Source organism: Trichechus manatus, unplaced genomic scaffold (assembly GCF_000243295.1).
Source record: "Trichechus manatus latirostris isolate Lorelei unplaced genomic scaffold, TriManLat1.0 scaffold00017, whole genome shotgun sequence".
Classification (NCBI taxonomy): domain Eukaryota; kingdom Metazoa; phylum Chordata; class Mammalia; order Sirenia; family Trichechidae; genus Trichechus; species Trichechus manatus.
The window spans coordinates 13,521,689-13,544,900 of NW_004443953.1; the positions used below are offsets into that span (position 1 = coordinate 13,521,689).

The 23,212-nt window shown below is 34.1% G+C and overlaps 1 protein-coding gene across 6 annotated transcripts in view; it reads right to left on the reverse strand.

Moving 5' to 3' along the window:
• The window catches only part of HACE1 (HECT domain and ankyrin repeat containing E3 ubiquitin protein ligase 1), a 107,280-nt gene that overhangs the window by 15,379 nt on the left and 68,689 nt on the right, over positions 1-23,212 (reverse strand). For all 6 annotated transcript variants that reach the window (XM_023727611.1, XM_023727609.1, XM_004372424.1 and 3 more), the window contains 8 exons: positions 20,925-21,262; positions 20,362-20,430; positions 20,028-20,115; positions 13,120-13,231; positions 12,926-13,023; positions 12,658-12,745; positions 8,833-8,982; positions 8,107-8,303 (listed from right to left, as the gene is read on the reverse strand). In XM_023727611.1, the coding sequence (XP_023583379.1) occupies positions 8,107-8,303; positions 8,833-8,982; positions 12,658-12,745; positions 12,926-13,023; positions 13,120-13,231; positions 20,028-20,115; positions 20,362-20,430; positions 20,925-21,262 (1,140 nt within the window). The remainder of the gene's footprint in view (positions 1-8,106; positions 8,304-8,832; positions 8,983-12,657; positions 12,746-12,925; positions 13,024-13,119; positions 13,232-20,027; positions 20,116-20,361; positions 20,431-20,924; positions 21,263-23,212) is intronic.

The following is a 23,212-nucleotide window of genomic DNA, read 5'->3' on the forward strand; positions in this document are numbered from 1 at the left end:
AAAACCCACAATGAGATACCATCTCACTCCAACATTACAGGCATTAATCAAAAAAACAGAAACTAACAAATGCTGGAGAGGTTTCAGGGAGATTGGAACTCTTACGCACTGCTGGTGGGAATGTAAAATGATACAATCACTATGGAAAAGGATATGGCACCTCCTTAAAAAGCTAGCATACGATCCAACAATCCCACTCCTAGGAATATATCCTACAGAAATAAGAGCCATCACACAAATAAACATATGCACAACCATGTTCATTGCAGCATTATTCACAACAGTGAGAAGATGGAAACAACCTAAGTGCCCATCAACAGATTAATGGATAAACAAATTATAGTACATACACACAATGGAATACTATGCAAAGATAAAGAACAATGATGGATGAATCCACGAAACATCTCACAACGTGGATGAATCTGGACGGCATTATGCTGAGTGAAATAAGTCAATCACAAAAGGACAAATATATGAGACCACTATTATAAAAACCCAAGAAAAGGTTTACACACAGGAAAAAAAACAATCTTTGATGGTTATGAAGAAGGGGAGGGGTAAGGAGGGGAAATCACTAACTAGATAGTAGACAAGTGTTAACTTTGGTGAAGGGAAAGACTACACACAATCCAGGGGAAGGTAGCACAACTTGACCTTGGCAAAGTTATGGAAGTTTCCTAGACACATCCAAACAGCTTGAGGAACTGAGTTACTGCGGTTGAGGGCTGGGGATCACGGTCTTGGGGGACATCTAGGTCAACTGGCATAACATAGTTTATAAAAAAAATGTTCTACATCCTACTCTGGCTAATAGCGTCTGGGATCTTAAAAGCTTGCAAGTGACCGTCTAAGATACATCTGTGTACAAGACCAAATGGGCAACACTGGCACAAAAGCAAAAACGAGAAGGCAGGAAGGGACAAGTAAACTAGACAAATGGACACAGAGAACCAAGATGGAAAGAGAAAGGGGGAAAATTTTGGGGACACATTGTGGGGAGTGCATCCAATGTCACAAAACAATTTCTGTATAAATTTTTTAATGAGAAATTAATTTACGCTGTAAACTTTCACCTAAAACACAATAACTTTTTTAAAAAGTTACATAATTAAACATTAAAAAGAAATCTAAAATCTCACTTTGTTCTAAAGTATTAAAAGAGTTGATATAACCTGGGGGAGGAGGGGTGTCTTTTATCCCCCAACAGATGGCATCTCCTATTAGAGTCAGATCTGCTCCTGAATTTTGTTGTGAACTGTTTGAGGGCATAAAATAATACCAGATGATATAGAATTAAATTGGAGAATTAACCGTATTGAGGATCTGAGTTAGTACTTATCCTAGTGAAACTGTTATGATAATATAGAGACAGTTTTCAACCTAGAAAGCCTCAGCATAGAGACAAAGGGAAAAAAAACACAGCCCTAAGCATACTTTGTTCCAGCTCAACTTCTGGCCCCAATAACTGATACAAGATAGGTAAACAAAAGTAATTGCAAAGGGAAAAATAAAAACATTGACTAACCAGATTCAATTTTCAGAAATTATGTTCCAGTTAAATTACATGTCTAGCTATAGAACACTTCATTTCAATAATCTCCTAAACTGAATGTCTCGAATGGCTAACATCACATCATCCTTCAAGGATTTTCCTTAAAATTTTAATCTCTTTTCAAGCTCTGAAACTAAATTGTGTCTTTTATGCGGGGGGACAGGAGGCAGCAAGGGATGCTGAAAATCAACATATTTTTTGGAAGCAATTTTCCTTCTTGAAAATCTTTTTCACTATTCCTTAAAAGAGATAAATAAACAGCATTTATTTGAATAATAGTTAACACTTTTTAATAGCCAGTGAAAGTAAGATGCTCTTCTTCCCCCCTCTAAGTAGACTGATATACTTTGTCACATTGGTAAAACTGTCTGTAATAGTTTTTTTTGTTTGTTTGTTTTAGCAATTAACAGTTTAAACAGCATTATTATTGGAATAATTCACTTCACTGTTCAAATATAAACCATTTGGTAAAAAAAATCTTCTTCCCTGAGTTTATCTACTCGATTTTTATTGCTCTGGTATATAAGAGTTCTCATTGAGAATTTCTCAGCTGAGATGGCAAAACTATGTTTCTTTTGTAGAAATAAGCAGATATACTGTTTTTTTTTTTTTTTGCAAATAATGTGCCATGCATTATAGATTTTTTGCTTATTGTGCAGAGCCCCCCTCCCCCAACCCATGTGTTATTTTCATAGGCGTGCTATGGACAATTTTTTTTTACATGTTGCTGACTTTGACACTAAGAAGACATGATAAACTATGAAATAAGCAGAACTAACACAGCCTAATGGCTTCACTTAATATGATCTGATAAGATTTTCGCATTTAACTATTGAGCTACTATGCTATAATTATCAACTTAAAAGAAACAAACACAGTTTCTATTGTTCATATTCTAATTACTGGGCGGCTACCAAACTCGATCCATGACTTCTTCACCATAGCTTATACCTTTATTATACAATTATGATCAAAAGTTACATTTTTTGGACGATTTTTATACCCATAAGCAAGAGACAAAGAAAATGAACAGAATGAAAGAAAAAGAACAGAATGATATGATTTACCTGTAATATGGGAGGACAGGTGAATGAGGCTGAAACTCACCTCTGGAAATGTCATGAAACATGTGCGGTGTATGTATGGGCACACTATGCCAGAACTGTTTTACTTAATTTCACTGTTTCTGTGCATTGTATGTGTGGGTGCATTATTTAAGTGGGCACATTATTTGCAAAAAATACGTAAGCAAAAAGAGGAGCACATTTTATAATGCAACATTTTTCAAAAATTTATTCTTTACCCATATATCCTTATTTTTAAAGTCACAAGTTAGTGACAAGGATTGATAGCCTGATAAAAATCCTTACTTCAGGTTCCTTGGAACAAATCTGGTCATTGAAAATAGTGATCTTTCATGTTACCATTTTATAGATTTGGTGGTTTTCAAAGTGAATTTTTAGGATATACCAACTAAAATTCAAGGAAAAGTATGTTCCTCTTCTTTACGGGAAGATATTAAAGACAATTTAAAACCCACCTAATAACACACATGTACACTCTGTATATCTTAGACCTGAAGTTTAAAAGTTTTCAGAGTAGTAAAAAGATCTCTCATAGTATACTTTTCTGAAGATCTGAAAAGAATGCACTTTAAATCAATAATCGATATACGAAAGCCTAGATTTTATGCTTATATGTGAGTCAAATGTGTTTGTGTGTGAAATAAATCAAGCAATAAAGTATAAAAACACCAAATTTGTATTTGCTACGTCACTCACATTTATCGCTTTAGTAAATGAGAGGCCTAGTAGTTACACGGCCATACAAACTTTGACTTAAACTGAGGGTTCACCAGTTACTAGTTTTGAGTCCTTGGGCATTTATTTAACTTCTAAAGAAATATAGTATCGTAGTTAAGAATTCATTCGGTCGATCTAAAGCTGTTCTTAAAAAAAAAAAAACGTTTATTAAAACAAAACATGGTGAGCAAACGAACCAAAAAAGAAAAAAAAAAGAACTCAGGCTTGAAATTTATAGATTGCCTGGGTTCAAATCCCAGCTCCACTACTTATTAACCATATACTTTCGGAGAAAGTTACTTATCCCCTCTATGCCTCAGTTTCCTGGCCTATAAAAAGGGGTATCTATACTTAACAGGGTTACTAAAGCATAACTTAATACACATAAGGCACTTCAAACAGTGCCTAACATATTATAAGCACATAATAAATGTCAGATGTTTTTAATATTACAGCTGTTTCCACATCTAATAAAGAGAAATAACTATCTCAAAAGGCTGTTAAATGAGAAATAGACAAAGAACATAGCTCAAACACATGAAGCATAGCAAGTGCTCAACAGCTATTATTATCACTAGAAAACAGAAGTGATGGTAATGAAGTTGGTGAAGATGAGAAATGGCACCACCACCAGTCATTCAAGGGCCCAAGCCACAAATGTGGCAGTCATCCTTGAGTCCTTCCTCTTTCTCATCTTCCCAAGCAATTAATTACCAAGTTCTATAAATTCTATACCCTCAAAAGCTTAAAACTAATCTATTTTCTCCATTCTCACTGCCACGGCCTTACTGAATCCCTGATGCATGCTCCCCCAGACCAATTTCACAGCCTTTCTGTTACTGACTCCAGTATTGTTCCATTTCAACCCATTCTTCACACGCCAAGCTGTTTGCTTAAAAAAAAAAAAGAAAGAAAGAAAGAAATCCAATCATGTCACTCCCCTCTTGAACATCTGCAATTATCCTCACAGCCTTCAGAATAATTTTCAAATTTCTAACTGTGGATACAAATTCTTTCAGGATTTGGCCCCTTTCTACCTCTCCCACCTCATCTTTTTCCATTCGTTTACCTTGCAATCTAAGCCAAGCTCCACAACTCTGATCTCTTGTGTTTCTCCAAATATGTTATGCTCTGTGCATCCACGTCTTCCTGTAAGCCCAGAACATTTCCATCTTACCTTTCTTACTGACTACTTAACGTTTCTAATTCAACTTCCATGCCACCTCCTGCATGCTCTGATATCCTGCTCCATTCCATCCCCATTACTTTTTCCTCCCAGTCTGAATGAATTTTATGATTAGTATTGTAAAAGTGATGTTCATATTTAAAACTCACTAAGTTTTCAACATGCAATGTATCAGCATGGGCAACAGAAGAAGAGTGGCTACTTCTAGCTTACTCTTCAGTTCTAAGAGCGAGAACAAAAGATCTAAGCAAAACAGGTCACTTTTAATGCAAGAGTCTATGATTTCAGCTTTGAGATCAAGAGAACTTTAAAAAAACATGAGAATACTAAAAAACCAAAGGAAAAAAAAAAAGTAATTCAGCCATTTTCGAAAGTGAAACCATGGGCTTTTTTCCAGGTTTTAAAACAAATCACTGACAGATACAAAATTAAATTTAAAAGTAATATATCTGCAATGTGAACTAATATATATTCTTTTCTCTACATTACTTTTATTAATTTAATGCACTGCTTTTTAAACAGAAGGTATTTTCATCTATTTGGTTTCATTTCGATTACCAAAGCATTTTAAGAAAACTGAGAAATAAACGACTCCCCCAAGTGGAGATCAGCTTACATAGACACTCTATTATAAACAACAAGCTTGGCAAGTCATTTAAGTCTCTAAATATGCTTACAAATTATTAAGCTGAACTCTAACGATAACAATTTTAACTTCATAAAGATAAGTGAAAGGCTGACTCTAACAGAAATGTTCATGACAAAATATGTAAGTAAAAAATAATAATAAAATGTCCATTAAGGCACAGGGTTTGAAATTTTTTAATTAATATTTAATCAACTGAATATTTTAACAATTTTAAGACAAATTATCAATTTAAGATATAAGTATGTATCTAGGATTCTTAAAATATGTGAATAAATCAGATCACTTATTTAATAAGCATTATACGTTTAAACGTAACAATTTTATATACAAGTATACTAGACTCTTTCTGGTAATATTAGAAAATGAAGAGAATCAATTTATTGTGAAACATGTTTATAAAAGAAAAATGAAAGCTGACACAATTTATCAACATTTTAGTGAATAAGGTCCTGCATTTACCTCCACTATGAAAGCTATTAAAAAAAAAAAAAAAAATCAAGTTAGCTGTAATTAACCAAGCAATTAATTTAGTTAAAATAAAAATATATTAAACTTAAAAACAAAAGTTTCAAGCTCTCTACTATTACAATAGTATTCCAGCCTCAGACTATACTCACAAATGAAGGGCATACCCTAAATTTGAGTATATTCATAGTGTTATATATTCAACATCTTCCTTCCTTGTTTTTAGATTGTAATAAAAGACACAAATGCAACACAGCTAATAAAATAAGTATTTTAAAAATCTAAACAAAAACCATGTCCTAGTGGGAGAAGACCTGCTAGGAAATGCAAGTATAAATATAGCTCTATATCACACATTTGTTAATGGGTCTTTACACTTTGTCATATAAAATATATTTGAGAGGAGCGACAAACCCACTTGCCAGATACAGTAAATTCACAGATAGGAATCATGTTTAAGGTTCTCTGGTGAAAAGCAATCATTTTCTTAATATAGAGTCTGTGATTTCATTACCCTTAATTGAGGGTAGATCTCCAGTGTAAAATAAAATAATAAATGGACTATAAGCAGAACAATCTAACAATTGGAGGAGTTTAAAAGATTTTCATTCACTGGAAAGATCACATAGATTTTAAAAATTAATTTAAGTATTTATACTATCTTAGGAGTCCCTGGGTGGTGCAAACGGTTAAGTGCTTGCCTACTGACCAAAAGGTTGGCACTTCGAACTTACTCAGAGAGGAAGACAGTCCTGGTGATCTGCTTCTGAAAGGTCACAGCCTTGAAAACCCTATGGAGCAGTTCTACTCTGCACACACACATGGGGTCACCATGAGTCAAAATCGACTCAACGGCAACTAACAACAACATACTATTTTAATCTTCTACAGCTAAACATAACTCGTCATATTAAAAATTATTTCCTGACATGAACAATTTTGCATATATTATGAGGGACATCAGATCTGAAATTAGGAGACGTGGGCTTTGGCTCCAGCTTTGCCATTAACTCTTTTAAGTTTCAGTTTCCTCGTGTAAAACAAGAGATTAAAATATTTGTAAGTATAAATCTTTAAAAACTCAGCTCCTGACTTTATTTCTAACAAACTTCACTTTTTTTATATTAAATTAAAATCATGTAGCTTACTACAGTTTCCCACTTTCCTTTATATATCTGAAACTAAAGCTTATATTTATAGGATATTATCCAATAACAACAAACATTTGTATTGTATTTTTCAATTTACAAAATGTTAATAAAAATTCTGCATGGGAGGTATTATTATCCAAATTTTACAGGATAGAAAACTGAGGCTCAAAGAACTTAAAACATGCCCAAGTCTTGGTTTTTAAAAAAATCTACATTTTACTAAATCTATAATCTATGAAACAGTTCACTGAACACTGTTTTTATAGTTAGTTGATTTTGAACTGTCCTAGAATTCTAATCCAACTGTAGGAAAGGCAAAGTTTTAGTCTTGTTTCCCCAAAAGTCTCTACTGGTAATCAACAGAATTGGAATTCATACCCAGATCATCTTACTCCAAACATCCTACACTATATATCAAAACATACAGTAAACACGAGGTCACCATGAGTTGAAATCAACTCAATGCCAACTACAACCCCACTGCCATCATATATTTGTCACACTATGATTTTCAACAGTGAAGTTTAAAATATATGCCATGATTTAAAAATAATATGGACAAACAGAAGAGATGTAATAATAATTAAAAATAGTAAAGTTATAAAGTTTAAAAAAAAAAAAAATCAAGTTAAGAGGTCTGCCAGATTTAAACCAAAACCCACTGCCGTTGAGTCAATTCTGGCTCATACTGACCCTACAGGACACAACAGAACTGCCCCACAGGGTTTCCAAGGCTGTGATCTTCACAGATGCGGACTGCCACATCTTTCTCCCATGGAGCATCTGGTGGGTTTGGACCGCCGACCTTTCGGTTAGCAGCCAAGCGCTTTAACCACTGCACCACCAGGGCTCCTTCTGCCAGATTTACTGGATTCCAAAAGCATGTACAAAGTTTAAACATTGGATTTCTTCTTTTCTCTATTGGAACTGTTAATACTGTACTTTTAAAACATGACATAGTGATTATTACAAATACAATCTTGATTTAGACTTATATTTCTAATCAAATCTTTCAAAACGTAAATGCCTAGTTTATACAATAATGGCATCAACTGAATTGTGCTCTAGGCTCCTTCAAGAACCACCCCAGCATAGCTAGTACAATATTTAAATGATCCTAACTCAAAGTTTGACAAATTGACCTTATAGGATGGTTTTACTAATTTAAGTGTTTTATCTGTTACGAAACTATAATAGTTTAACTCTTTCTAAGCAAATAACAGGAGACTTTACGGTAGTGAGAAAACTATCAGGGCCAAGCTACAAACAATGGCTAAGATAAAAATTCAAATACTCACTTTGTTATTTTGTGTCACAAGAATACTTCCACCCCCAGGTTTCAAAGGCACTTCTTCCATTGCTCCAAACACATCAGTCTCAACAGAAAAAGTCAGTTCTAGACCCAGATCACTAATGTCATTATCTAAAATCCATTGCAAATTTTTCGCATATTCTGGATCAATGGACGCCACATCTTGGTAATTTACAGGAATACCTAAAAAAAGTGCAAACATACAATTGTTGTATTCTGTTTTTGTCTTTTCTTATCTGTTTTACTTGTTTAATGGTAAAACACTGCCCTCTACAGATACTCTGTAAAACTGCAAAATATAATCCAATTCACAGCAAGATTTAAATGGATGACAATTCCTGAATCTGGAAATTTTTTAAATTAAGCTTGTTTCTTCCACAATCTTACAATATAATCTTTCTATGAAAATGCTATTTATGAAATAATTATAAACCTCAAAGATGTCAATTTTCTTAAGTATATTCATATTAAGGTATGTCTTGGCATAACATACACTTAAAATGGGGGAGAAAACTTGCAGCAAAAATGTCAAAAAAAAGTAGGTCTTTCTTCTCTTGCTCAGGCCCGCAGGTGCTTTATGCACACAGATAGTCGTCAATCACAATGAAAAGTATCTCATCCAAACTGTCACCACTTATCTATTTATTTTTTCCTAAAAACTATAAGAAAACACTTTAAATGAATGTTGATAGGAACAATAACAGAAGCATACCAAGAATGTGCTTGTAGAATGATCTTGTGAAGTAAATGTTGACCAGCTGCCTATGGTTCAAAGCTAATCCCAAAATCTGTCCAGCAAACCGGAAATAGTTCAAGTGATCAGGATTTACATAGGAGTTGCTGTTAGGCTGAAAAGTTGTTCCTATTAAAATAAATAAAAAATAATTCATTCTTCAGAATCTATATGCAGAACAGAAGGATAATTTCAACGTAAATAAATTAATGCACATACAACTTCAGCAACCACAAGGTTGCAGTATGTATAAACTTTCACAAGGATGCTCTTTGTGGATTGTATGAACAGGTAGTAGAATTGAAAAGAAGATAATCACATGTACTTATCAGGGTTTAAGTCTTGGTGCAGAGAGAAAATTTTTAGAATACTTTTGACTGAAAGTAGTTGGAAGATAGGTCAGAGAGACTCTGGAAATAATATATAAAAAGATCATTCATACACACATACTGGTTTTCCTAGGCAGTAATTTCGAGGCTGTGAAGTAGGGCAGACATTGCTCATTCATCTTTACATACCCAGGACAGTAAGTATTCACTAGGTTTTGATTCTTAGGGAATACAGCACTATAGGAGAAAAAACTAAAAATTTTAAATGTACAACTGCTCTTAAGGGACAGACTTAGTCAATGAACTTAATGCCCGTTAATTATCAGAAAATCACCAAAGTCCACAAGTCAATCAACTCTTTCTCATGGCAAAAAAAAGAAAATCAAGTTAAAACAGTACCACCAAGATAAAAGTAAAAATGACAAGGGCAACAGTTACCATTACTGTCAAAATCTAGTGCAATGGAAAAACAAGTCAAGACCTCACCTTTAAATAACTCCACTTCCCTATTTTTCTATAATGACCACTAACTGAGATTACATATTCACTCATTCATTCAACAAATATTTATTGAGTTCATGCTAGGTACTACATTCAAGGCACCTGAGCTAAGAGAAAAAATAACTGATAAATCTCTAATGAAACAGTATCAAAGAAAAATAAAATATGAGAAAGTACTGGAAAGTACAATGTGTGATTATTCAGTATACCTATTTTGATTAATAATTCACTTTGTGCTTCACTAATCTTTGATTTATCAATGTGGACACCGGACTAAACTGCCATGACCAATCTACTCAGTTATCAGATAAAAATTTGGAAGCATATGGTTGAATGATTTAAATGGGCCATGTGAAACTAGTCATTCACTCTAAGTACCTTTTTAAATTCTAAAAAGGAATCACTCACAGTCATGAGGCAAGACTGATATTAAAAAAGCAAAGTTTTGTGAGATGAAGAAAAGACTTCAGAGACAAGAAGAGCTGTATTTTCAAAAATATAATATTCTGAGAATATTCACAAATATTTTTTAACCCTTTAAAATAGTGAATGCTTAGGGTTAATGATGAACCAGCAAAGGTTTTTGATTTTACCTTCCTCCCTAGCTCTCTGTATAACCCCTTCTTTAACTACATACTTTCTAATACGTCTGGTTTATTAAAAAGAATAAGGAGAAATTTAAAAACTAAAATAGAAAAAAATCTTCAGGAAAGGAGTAAGTTTTCAGTTTCAAAACTAGTTAAAATAGAATATATAGATGTTACATTTTATGTTGAAAATAAATGCAGCTGCGATCTCTCAGCAATTTTCAAGACCTCAGAAAAATCTTATTGTACAAGAAAACATCATTTTCACAGTAGAACAGTAATAGCAGCTAATATTATTTTATGCTTTTTATGTGTCCGGTACTATGCTAAGCATTTCACATACATCCATCAGCTAACTAAATTCTCACTACGCCACCAAACATAGGTTTATCCCCATTTTCAAAATGAGGAAACTGAGGTTCCAAAAGGTTGAGTTTATTTTCCAATATCATACCAAAAGTGGCAGAGCCAGGAGTTAAACCTAGTTTAAGCCAAAGTCTTAACCATTACATTAAACTATCTATAGTAAGCATCTTAATTTGATTAGAAAACAAAACAGAAAAAAAAAAAAACATTGCCATCAAGTTGATTCTGACTCATAGCAACCCTACAGGACACACTGTAACTGCCCCATAGGGTTTCCAAGGCTGTAATCTTTACGGAAGCAGACTGTCAATCTTTCTCCCACAGAGCAGCTAGTGGGTTCAAACCCCTGACCTTTCAGTTAGCAGCCAAGTGCTTTAACCACTGTGCCACAAAGGCTCCTTATAATAAACTAGCTATAATAAGCATCTTAATTTAATTAGAAAACAAGTTTTTAAATATTATTATAGCTATTAGGTCTATCTAAATGTTTTCCGCATGTAGGAATTTTTAATTCCTAAATATTAATTTTATACATGTATACTAAGCATAAGAACATGAAATTATTTGATCTGGATTTCAGTCTATTAATACTATGAACCCAAAGAGAAGATTTACATAAATCATAATCTTTATAGTCTAAGTGCTTCAATATATGCTCTGCTATAAATTTGCAGTATGAAGAAGTACTTCTACTAATTATTCCACACCGAATCTGTTTTTCAAGTATTAAACTAAACAGATGGACTCAGAATAAGAAACTATAAATAAAAAAAAAAGAAGTATGAAATATAGCATCCAAATGCTAAATCTACTTTCAAAGATCAGGCCTAAATAACTAAACTTGGTCCCTTACAGAACCTGTCAGAAAATCACAAAGACATCAAATTCACCTCAGAGAAAATAACCAAAGGTTACAGAAATCAAGCAGGCAGTCTCATACTCCCAAATCATCTCAAATATGCAAGGTGTGCCTGAGGAGGCCGTCACAGAAGTGAATGCCTTCAGCACCCTGGCATCACTGCAGCCCACTTCCTTGCCTTTCCTAGACTCACCCTTCTTATTAAATGGAGATTTTTTTTGCTGCTGGTTTCGTTGGAGGCAATCAGAAGCTACAATTGGAGCACTCTCCTTATAAAAGACTTTAAACATTGGGGAAAAAAAGATTTTCAGGGGGAAAAAAGTAACTGTGCAAGCACTGAAAAACTGAAATCCCACCTTCACTTGGAATGCGTCAGTATTAAGTAAGAAGGCTCAAATAAATCTCACAAAACAATCTCTGACAGTTACGAGGGAGGGGAAGGGTACGAATGGAAAAAAAAATGTCTCACACAAATGAAAGTAGTAACCATTTCCATTTAGTCCACAACTCTACAGGTCACAAGCACCATTTCAAACAAAGAAGAGTTTTTCAACAAACAGAGTTTATTATCTCTGTTATTGTATGTCATTGTATGTATTATATGGTTGAATAAGAGCTTTTTAGTTGCCAGGTCTTGCTCTCTTGAAAGAACTGAAAATAAGGCTACTATACATGAAGAGATTATTAGTTAAGATCTAACACAGTGACTTGTAGACTCTGGCTTTTAAGACCTGGAGACTCATACTGGGTTAGCAAATTAGGACTTTTTTTGTTAAGTCCCATCTACTATCATCATTATTCCATAAGAGAAAACTTTAACTAAAAAATAATATACTAAAGGACAATCCTTAAATTGAATAAGTTTAGTTTTACTTTAAAAAGGACTGTGGAAAACTCCCTCAAGGCCAGCTCACACTTGGAATGAGCATGGGAACCAAGTGTTCAGAGGAAAGAATCCTAGACCAAATCAAGCTCCACTCATGATTTTACCACTTAGTAACTGTGTGAATGCAGACACTCTGAATTTGTTTCTGCTTCTATAAAATGAAAATACTCTATCTAGCTCGCAGGGTTACTGTGGAAACCAAAGGATAAGATACACTAAAATAGTTTGAAAAACATGACACATCACAGAAAAAGTCATCTAAACCATACAACTTACCATCAGCTGACTGGGTAAACAATGCATAATCAGGATTGACTATCTCATTAGACAGAATATCAAACCACTCACGCACAACACCTTGACCCTGAGTTCAAGAAAATAAAATTAAGCATCAACAGAAATATATGGGGACTTTTTTTCTAAATAAAAGTAAAATTAAAATCATATTAAATTTCTTCCATATCAATTAAACATTAAACTTTACTCAAGGACATTTCAATATTTTATATACAGTGATCTCTATATCGCTTATTTTTATACCCACCATGCCTTCTTCTCCATGGAACCGTACAGCAATCCCTTGCTTTAGTTTTGCACAATTTGCTTTTGACACAACTTCACAGCTACTCCTAAAAATAGAATCTAAATATGCAGCATTGATTAATTTCACGTATTAAAATTTACAATAAAAAAATATTTTGTGCCTCATACACATATTCATTTATTTGTTAAACATACCTCTGTGAACCAACAAGATATCATTTTCATTCACTGGCCTGTGTACCATGTCTGAATCTGGTTGTCCTGAATGCAAATGTTCATAGAACCATTCACAGCGATCTTTAAATGGCTACACCAAAAAAAGAGAGAGAAAATAAGTTAAAAGTATTTCAGTTACCTATCAGATTTACTTAAACTATCATCCTAAACAGCCTTTTTACAATTTATCATTCCTACACCTTTATTTATAATAAGTGACACTAGATAATGTTCTAACATTTCAATTATTCACAAAAAAGGTAGCTCCTTAGCTGAAATACTTTGAAGATGTGGAGAACGTGTTTTCTAAAATTTCATATCATTTTCAACAGAAAGGACTTGGTAAATTCGGTTATATCTAAGAACATAATCTCAGATATGTAATTGAACACAATTGTTCTCAATTTCTTTTAAACCCAACAAAGCTTATAAGAACAAATTTTCACAATCAGAAAAAAATTATGTTACATGTTCCATTTAATATTTCATCAAAACAGTCTTTTATACCTAACTTTATTCTTATCTTTAGTCTATCTTTTGGAATAGACACTCTTCCAAGAGTATCTATTTGTTACTTTTTTTCTTCCCTTTCTCCACCCTGAAAATTGAAGAATAATCTCTCTTGAACAATTAAGAAAGTCTCTATCTTTTGTTCATCTGTCAGATAAGCAAACTGTAAAAGAGCTGTAATTTTTATGATTAATCAGAAAGTATTACTGAGTACCTAGTATATGCCTGACACTGCAGGTAACTTAAGAGCAGTTAAAAAAATTCTCAATTTCATTGCTAAAAACTCTTTAATACCGTTGAGATGAGACGAACAAAGAACAGTATAGTATATATTTAACATCAAGTTCTAAACAATGAAGTAGAGATGATAGATGCACTAAAAATTTAGAGACTGTGCAGATGAGTGAAATGCAATAGCTTCAGGTCATGGTTTGAACTAGGACTTAAAGCTGGGTAGGACTTGCCCAAGCAGGGAGGAAAGAGGGCACACCAAGCTACGGGAGACATGGAAAAAAGAAAAGAAGGAGACATAATGTCTCCTTGCAACATTTAGTAAAAATATTGGCATAACAGGAGTCCTATTCTATCCATGCATGTTGAAGGAAATCATTTGTATAAATAAATTGAGCACATAATTATGGATCCTGAAAATCAAGTAAAAGATACTGGGGCCATTATGGCTATTTGGCCAGAGGAATAATATGATAAATGCAGTAATTAAAATGGGTTTAGCACCAGTATAAAGGGAGACCAACCAGGTAGCAGTTGGAATAATCGGTATCAGATGTTAAGGTCCAGGTCATGGTAGAAAAGAGGAAGAAACAAAGTAAATCTGAGAGACATTGCTGCTTTGAATAAAGATGAAAAGTAAGAGAAGATTTCAAGGTCTAGAACTTATTAACAGAAATAGCCTAGAGGGGAAAGACCTTCCCCCATCACCTACTCCCATTTTCCTAGAAGGTACAGGTGGAAAAATACTAAATAAGGTTTTAAGTATTCTGAACTGAAGGTTATTGTGGAACATACCTACCAGGGACTTATAGATATATTAGAATGTGTTATACCTGAGAGACTGGAAATAGAGCCATACACAAAGTTGAAGTTAAAGACTGGGTAAGATACTTTGTTCAAGAGATCAAAAATGTAGGGAAACAAACACCGAGGATGGAGAAGTTTATGATCATAGATCAGGAATGAGAATAATCTTAGCAAATGATACATATAGCTAGAAAAGTCAAAGAGAACTAGGGTGGTGCAATACCACAAAAACTAAGAGTTTCAATACATAAAGATGATCAATACCACCCAACACCACAAAAAAGTTATCTTTCAGGCAGTTTTTAGGACACCAGTAAATTTCTTCATTTGAGTTAAACTAATATTAGTTTTACATTAAAAGACTTAAATATCACTTTTTATTAATTCTTAATACAAATATTATTAATTAACAAGGTAACTGGTGAGAGATTAACTTCTACTTTTAATATTCACTTTCAGTAAGAAAAGGGCAAATATTTCCTTTTTAAAAGTTAAATGTGTAATTTTGTCCATATTCTAATAGTATTTTCCACAATTTTAATAAAACACTACTGTTATTTAGTGCATATAAACTTAACATCCACTATTAGTAAACAAGCTGAAATGTCAAGTTCTCAAAATTTTAATGCTGATTATTTCCAAAACTTTGGTAAAAGAAGAGAGAAAAAAAATTATATAGAAATAATGTATAATAGTATTCCACAATTTTAATAAAACACTACTGTTACTTAGTGCATATAAACTTAACATTCTACTGTTAGTAAACAAGCTGAAATATCAAGTACTCAAAATTTTAATGCTGATTATTTCCAAAACTTTGGTAAAAGAAGAGAGAAAAAAACATTATATAGAAATAATGTATTTAAGTATAGGTGTTGAAGTCAGGTAAACACAGGTTGAAATGCTGATTCTGTCACTTACTAGGTTTGTTTGTATCTTAGGAAAATTACTAATTCTCTCAGAACTTTAGTTTCCTCGCCTGTAAATAGGTATAATCATACCTACACATCAAGAACTAATCGTGAAGCTTAAATGAAGCAATACAAAAACAGAACATAATAATCGTAAGTATAATAGTAATCATAGTACGTTCTTGTCAGGTGCCATTGAGTCGGTTCTGACTCATAGCGACCTTTTGTACAACAGAATGAAACACTGCCTGGTCCTGTGCCACCCTCACATAGCTAATGCTTATTAAGTACTTATAAGCCAGATACTGTTTTAAGCACTTTACATGCATTATTATATGTAATCCTCACAACACTATGAGAAAAAGGGCTCTTATTATCCCCATTACCCCTTCTTATTACTCTTATTACAGAAAACAAAAATGGAGCACCAAGAAGTAACATGTGGAATACCCAGTACCCAGCAGGGCTCAATAAATAGCTGTTTTTCTTATTTTCCATTACAGCTATGTTAAAATTATTGTGAATAACTATTTAAAATAACAGTAACTCTACTTGCCATTGTAAGATATTAAACTGTGCCCTTTAACTAAAAAATGTGAATCAAGAAATAAAAGCAAATGGCAATTGTTTTAATTCCAATGGAACATTAAAAGCTACAAAAGGCTACCTTTGAAAGCTAGTAAGGTATCTGTGATATCACAATCAAAACACATACATACACACACAGAGCCAAAGGGTACACTTCTTTATGTAAACTTTCTGAGTACCTGGTTTCCATAAAATAATTCACAAAACAGGACTGATAACAGAGGCTCCTCTTAATAGCATTTGTACAGCAATACAAAATGTCTCCCTTTAACTACTGGCCACCTGAAAACCACCAACAGAACAAGAAGTCAAAACCTTAGCAGAGGTAGGTTGTTTGTTTGTTTTTTTAACTTTTTTTTGGGGGGGGGAATAGTCCCCCAAGTTACAGAAAGTTTCCAAATATAGAATAGTATAAAGTACTTTTTTTTTTCCTAATGTGAAAGTAAGTTGCCAACATGATGTTCCATCATCCCTAAATACTTCAGTGTGTACTTCCTACAAACAGGGAATTCTCCTACATCACCAGATTTAACAACGATCAAAATCAGGAAATTAACACTGATACATTACTACATCTAATCCTTAGACCTCATTTCAAATTTTGTCAACTGTTCAGTAATGACCTTCATAGGAAAAGGGTCCAGTTGCATTTAACTGTCCTTTCTCTTTCAGTCTCCTTCACACTGGTACAGTTCTTTAGTGTTTTCTTAATTTTCATGACCTTGATACTTAAAGATTACAGGTCACTTATTCTATAGAATGTCCCTCAATTGGAATTAGTCAGATGATTTCTCATGATTAGGTCAGGTTATGCATTTTGGCAGGAATACCACAGAAGTGATGGTGTTCTTCTCAGTGAATCCTACCAGGTAGCATACTAGTATGCCAGCTTTGATCACTATCAAGCTTTTTTGTTGTAAAGTTACTTTTTTATTCTTTGTGATTAGGAGTACTCTGCAGGAACGTACTTTGAGACTGTGTATCTCATCTCTCATCAAACTTCCCATTTATTCGCGTTTTTTTTAGTATGGACTCATGGGTGTTTATTTTACTTATAATCTACTGCCATCATGACTTATTTTGATACCCAAACTGTTCCAGATTTGGCCAGTGGGAGTCCATTCAAGTGGTTTCTTGTTATTTAGACATGATCTCATCATTCTTTGAATATTTCCTTACTTCTGGCACAAAATGTTGCAGGCTCATCTTGTACTTCCCCTGGCCTAGCCTTGAAATCAGCCATTTCTCCAATGAACCCTGGTTCCTTGTAAAAGAGAATGGTATTTAGAGATCAAGAGCTGGGTGCCAGGTTTGCTATATTTACCTATGTGTACTGAAAACTATAAATTCACACTGATACCTCCAATTCTAATCCAACAGCACATAGTTCACTCTAGTTTCCTCCATTTTTAAACTTCCTTCTCCAGCAGTGAGAAACCAGGCTCCCACTATCTTTCCTATGCTGTACTTACTTTTTTGATCAATCACTCCTGTATGTAACCAATCTCCTGTTGCTGCCATGGCCCCTACACTGCATAGAAGTTCTCTACTCCACATTACACTGAGAGGCTGCCACCACCTCCACATCGACATCCTCCTTAACCCACTCTAGCTTACATACCCATGCTGAGACCCCCATTCTACACAGACACCCTCTCATCACTCACACCCAAGCTCCAAAATCCCACACTGGACCATCACATCCACTTGTAGACACCTTCCTGTACATGGTCAGGCACCAACACCCTCACTCTGGGCCACCGAGATAGATATCTAACACAGACAACTTTGTCCCAACTAATGGCTTTCTGACTGAGTTGTTCAGGAAGGGAAGAGGGAAAAAGAAGTGGAAAGCAGAGATAGTAATGAAAATCATAAACTACCTCTCAAACTACCTTTCAAAAACTAAAAGCTTCTTTAGCCTATTATCTCATTTGCACTAGAACAGAGTCATACAGTGTGGTTAAGAAAATAAACTAAGGAATCACATGTTTAAATTCTGGTTTTCCCACTTAGTAGCTGAATGACTTAAACAAGTTACTTAACCCCTTCAGCTCAAGTAAAAAGAATATACAGCTACTGTCATGGATTGAATTATGTCCCCCAAAAAATGTGTGTATCAATTTGGCTGGGCCATGATTCCCAGAATTGTGTGGTTGGCCTACATTTTGTGATTGTAATTTTATGTTGAAGAGGATTAGGGTGGGACTGTAACACCACCTTTACCCAGGTCACATCCCTGATCCAATGTAAATCGAGTTTCCCTAGGGTGTGGCCTGCACCACCTTTTATCTCTCAAGAGATAAAAGGAAAGGGAAGCAAGCAGAGAGTGGGGGACCTCATACCACCAAGAAAACAGTGCCAGGAGCAGAGCGCATCCTTTGGACCGGGGTCCCTGTGCCAAGAAGCTCCTAGTCCAGCGGAACACTGAAGAGAAGGCCAAGAGAGACAGAAAGCCTTCCCCTGGAGCTGACACCCTGAATTTGGACTTTTAGCCTACTTTACTGTAAGGAAATAAACTTCTCTTTGTTAAAACCATCTGCTTGTGGTATTTCTGTTATAGCAGCACTAAATGACTAAGACAGAATTCACTAGATGACTAAGACAACTACTAACCAAACTATAGCCTTCAGCCTAGCCTACATTTGTGACAAATTATTTTCGTAAAAGATTGCCAGGATTATGTCATTCTCCTGAAGCAAAGTTATTGGTGGCTTCCAACAGCCCGTAGGGTCGCTATGAGACAGAATCGACTTGATGGCAATGGGTTTGGTTGTTTTTTTTTTTTTTGGTAACAGCCTAGCAAACAAGATTCTTCAATCTGACAATCAAAGATAAACATAGTATGACCCCAACCTGTCTTTCCAGAATTCTATCTTGCTCCTCACCTATACAAACTCTCTGCTCCAACTACTGTAGTTTTACATACTTTTCCAACTACATGCCCTGGCCTAAACCTTGGTTAGATAATGTTCATTCTCCTCATTTACTCCAATCAAAATTTTGCATTTTTCAATGTCCATCTTAAAATCTACCTCCTCTTTGAAATTTTCCCTGACCAGAGCAGCCAGAAGTAAGCTCTTCCTCCCTAAAGAACCAGCTAATACTGTAACTACTATTTTAGAGTTACTTTTATTATCTTCCCTGCTAGATTTAATTAACATCCTCTTGGACAAGGGAAACATGGTTTCTATTTTCAAAACAGCTACCACTTACTGAGCAATAACAACATACAAGTCACTCTTTACAATTTATCTTTAGAACAGTTCTGAAGAGGGTGTCATTATCTATTTTACAGATGAAGAAACCAAGTCTCAATAATGTTAAGAAATATATACACAAAGTCACATAGCTGGTGAGGAGAAAACCAAGCTTTTCTGTAGCATGTTTCAAGAAAACACAAGGTATGCGGAATGAATAGGTACAACACTAAGGGAAAAAGGTTCTCGAGTCAGATAAGTTTGGAAGGTTAACAAAGCTAAATCAGTATTTTAACCAAAGGGCTTCTCAAAATCTTTCACATACTGATGTGCTTTATAGATCTCCAACAGGGCATATATTTCCCAAATGTATCTGGAGATAAAATCCTTCTCTTACAGGACTAACGTTCAAGAAACGCGGTGATGTGTTTTGTTGTCTTTGCACAGGCCTTTACACATAGTAGGCACTCAATAAACATTTCTTGGAGAAGAAAATGTACTCCTCATAATAAAGTAACATGTAATTTCATTCCTCTCACAGGAGATCAAGTATAATAATTACTCAACAAAACAGTGTCCAAATAAAAAACAATTCATTTTTATTAGACAGACTAAAAACAAGATTAAGAGAAATTTCTACCTGTGCTTTAATGATATGCATGAACCTCGACATCAATTCAGGACATTCGAGGAGGAAGTGAAAGTGGTCAAATATAATTTTGGGATTTCTAAAAGAAAAAAAATTTTGTTTATATTGACAGGAAGAATGAGTAGCATTCAATGAGGTGAAAATTCTGATACACAGATACTGAAGCAGAAGAAAAACACTTATTAATCTATATTTAACTACATTTTCACTTGTTATTGAGTAGTTTTAAATAGTAAGAGAAGCAACACTTTTTCTGTGGACAGGAAATTATAAGTAAAGAAGGGAAAGGCTACAAGGCCAGTTCATGAATCCCAGAAAGCTTTACCTGTTAACAAAGCACTTTAGAACTTCATCATGTTTGCAGACAAATTCAATGAAACGAGGTGAAGTCATTCTGTGGAGGATAAAAAGTTTAATTAGACAACACAGACAAAATCCGGTTATACAGAAAATCTGACTGGCTTCTAGAACAAAAACAACTGGGGTTTGGATCTTCTTTCTAAATTTATGAAACTGAGGCATGCTTGCTCAATTTGTAAAATGAAATAATACATATAATAAATTCTCATCAACAGATGATATAAACAAGTGACTTTCTTAAAATCTTAAAATTTTAAGCATTGCTGCTCTATACAATTCAAGCACATAATTAAGAAATCCTACACAAAGTGACATTTACCATTCTACACGGTAATAACTAATATATCCTTGTTTAAAATTCAAATATTTATACAAAGGCTTCTAGAGTAATATAATTAGCATCCTAAAACATGATCAGAATAAAACCTAAAATCAATAGATTTTATTATTTGCTGTTACTGAAATTACAAAAATATCGTTAACTTTTTTCTGATACACAAAGAAAATAATAAGCAGAAACCTTCTTACCCTGGAGGCATCTGACAAGAACAGCACATATAAAAAGCTTGAATGACAGCACTTAGCCGGTTAGCTGTCATAGAAATAACATCCTGACAATCTGCATTGGCTTCCTGTTTCCCCGCAAGAGCATCTGGTTTAGATTCCCTTGTGCCAGTGGATAGATTTTCATTGCTCTCAGGTCCTGGAGGTTCAAATGGAGGAATGGAAGTAGCATCTTGATGATCTTGGCCTTTTTGTTTCAGTAAAATAGAAGTGATATCCGTTGAGTCCTTCTTGTTTTTCATCAATTCTGTAGCTATTAAAACTAACCATTCATCTAACGAGTGCCAAAGCAATTCCAGAGGCTAAGAGAAAAAGAAAAGATTTTTTTTTTCTAATATCATTACTTAAACTCCAGGATGAATAACCCACACAGTCAAATAAATATTGTAAAAGAGCAAATTTACTCAAGATACCTGTATTTTCCGAAGTTAAAGCAATAGTAGTGCCAAACAGTAAGTACCAAAAATAAATGAATACCATAAAAACAACAATTTCTTCATTTATAGCAAAAATTTTGTTTGTACTTATTTATTCCTTGGAATAAAAGGGGAAAAACTAAAATCTAAGAAAAATGAAAGATTTAGAAGCAGACTTACTTCTTGTAATTTTCAAATATTCCGTTTTAAAAGCACATATTCCTCTTATGCATACAATCCTCCTGATCTTTACTGTATTAATATGATAAATGTCTGCAATTTTTCAATTAGATAAAATAAGTCTTTTAATTTAAAAAAATGAGAATTCCCAAAGAAGCTAAAAACAGCTTAGTTTACTGTGTTCCTTTCCTTACATGTAATTCCTAGAATTTTGACAATTTATAACAAGTAATTTTAAAATGTATATGAGTGTATATATATATATATATTTGTGTGTGTGTGTATACCTACTTATATATGCTTACACACACACATATTCACGCACAGCCCATCTCTAATAACTAGTCATTTTTAAAACAAGAAATACAATTACCAAACATTTAGCAAAATACTAGTTGGAAAATTCCTAATTCTGACTTAGAAAAAAAGGTGGGAGAGGGAGAGTAAACTCTTTCTTACCCCTACACTACCTAAAATATTTCTTTTGAGAATGAAATAAATACCTTTGAAAACTAATAGCAAATAAAATTTTATGTTTTAAATATTATGTGATTATAATGGCATAACAGGGCCAAATACTACAGAAGATGAAATATATATATCATCTCTAGTAATCAGTAATTTTTCAAACAAGAAGAAATACCAAGCAGATATTAAAAGACCGACCTGCTAGAACATTTTAAATCCCAAGAGTAATAGTTAAAAAGAGGGGGAGAGGGGTTAAATGATCGTTCACTGAAATTTACACTATTTTATATATTCCTATTGAGAATGACAAACTCTTTCTGCAAACATAGGAAAAAGGCAATTTTAGAAGAGCAACAAAGTGGGAGGTCTCATACTACCTGATTTTAGAACCTATTTTACCGCCACAGCAGTCAAAACAGCCTGGCACTGGTACAACAACAGATACATAGACCAATGGAACAGAATTGAGAATCCAGACATAAATTCATCCATCTATGAGCAGCTGATATCTGACAAAGGCCCAAAGTCCATTAACTGGGGAAAAGACAGTCTCTTCAACAAATGGGGCTGGCATAACTGGATATCCATCTGCAAAAAACTGAAACAAGACCCATACCTCACACCATGCACAAAAACTAACTCAAAATGGATCAAACTTAAATATAAAATCGAAAACGATAAAGATCTTGGGGAAAAAAATAGGGAAATGCTAGCAGCCCTAATACATGGCATAAACACAATACGAACCATAAGTAACAATGCACAAGCACCAAAAAAGAGAATAGATAACTGGGATCGCCTAAAAATCAAACACTTATGCTCATCAAAAGACTTTACCAAAACAGTAAAAAGACAAACTACACACTGGGAAAAAATTTTTGGCTACGACAAATCCGATCGGCATCTAATCTCTCAAATCTGCAAGATACTGAAAACCTCAACAACAAAAAGACAAATAACCCAATTAAAAAATGGGCAAAGGCTAAGAACAGGCACTTCACCAAAGACATTCAGGTGGCTAACAGATACATGAGGAAATGCTCACAATCATTAGCCATCACAGAAATGCAAATCAAAACTACAATGAGATACCATCTCACCCCAACAAGGCCGGCACTAATCCAAAAAACACAAAATAATAAATGCTGGAGAGGTTGTGGAGAGACTGGAACACTTATACACTGTTGG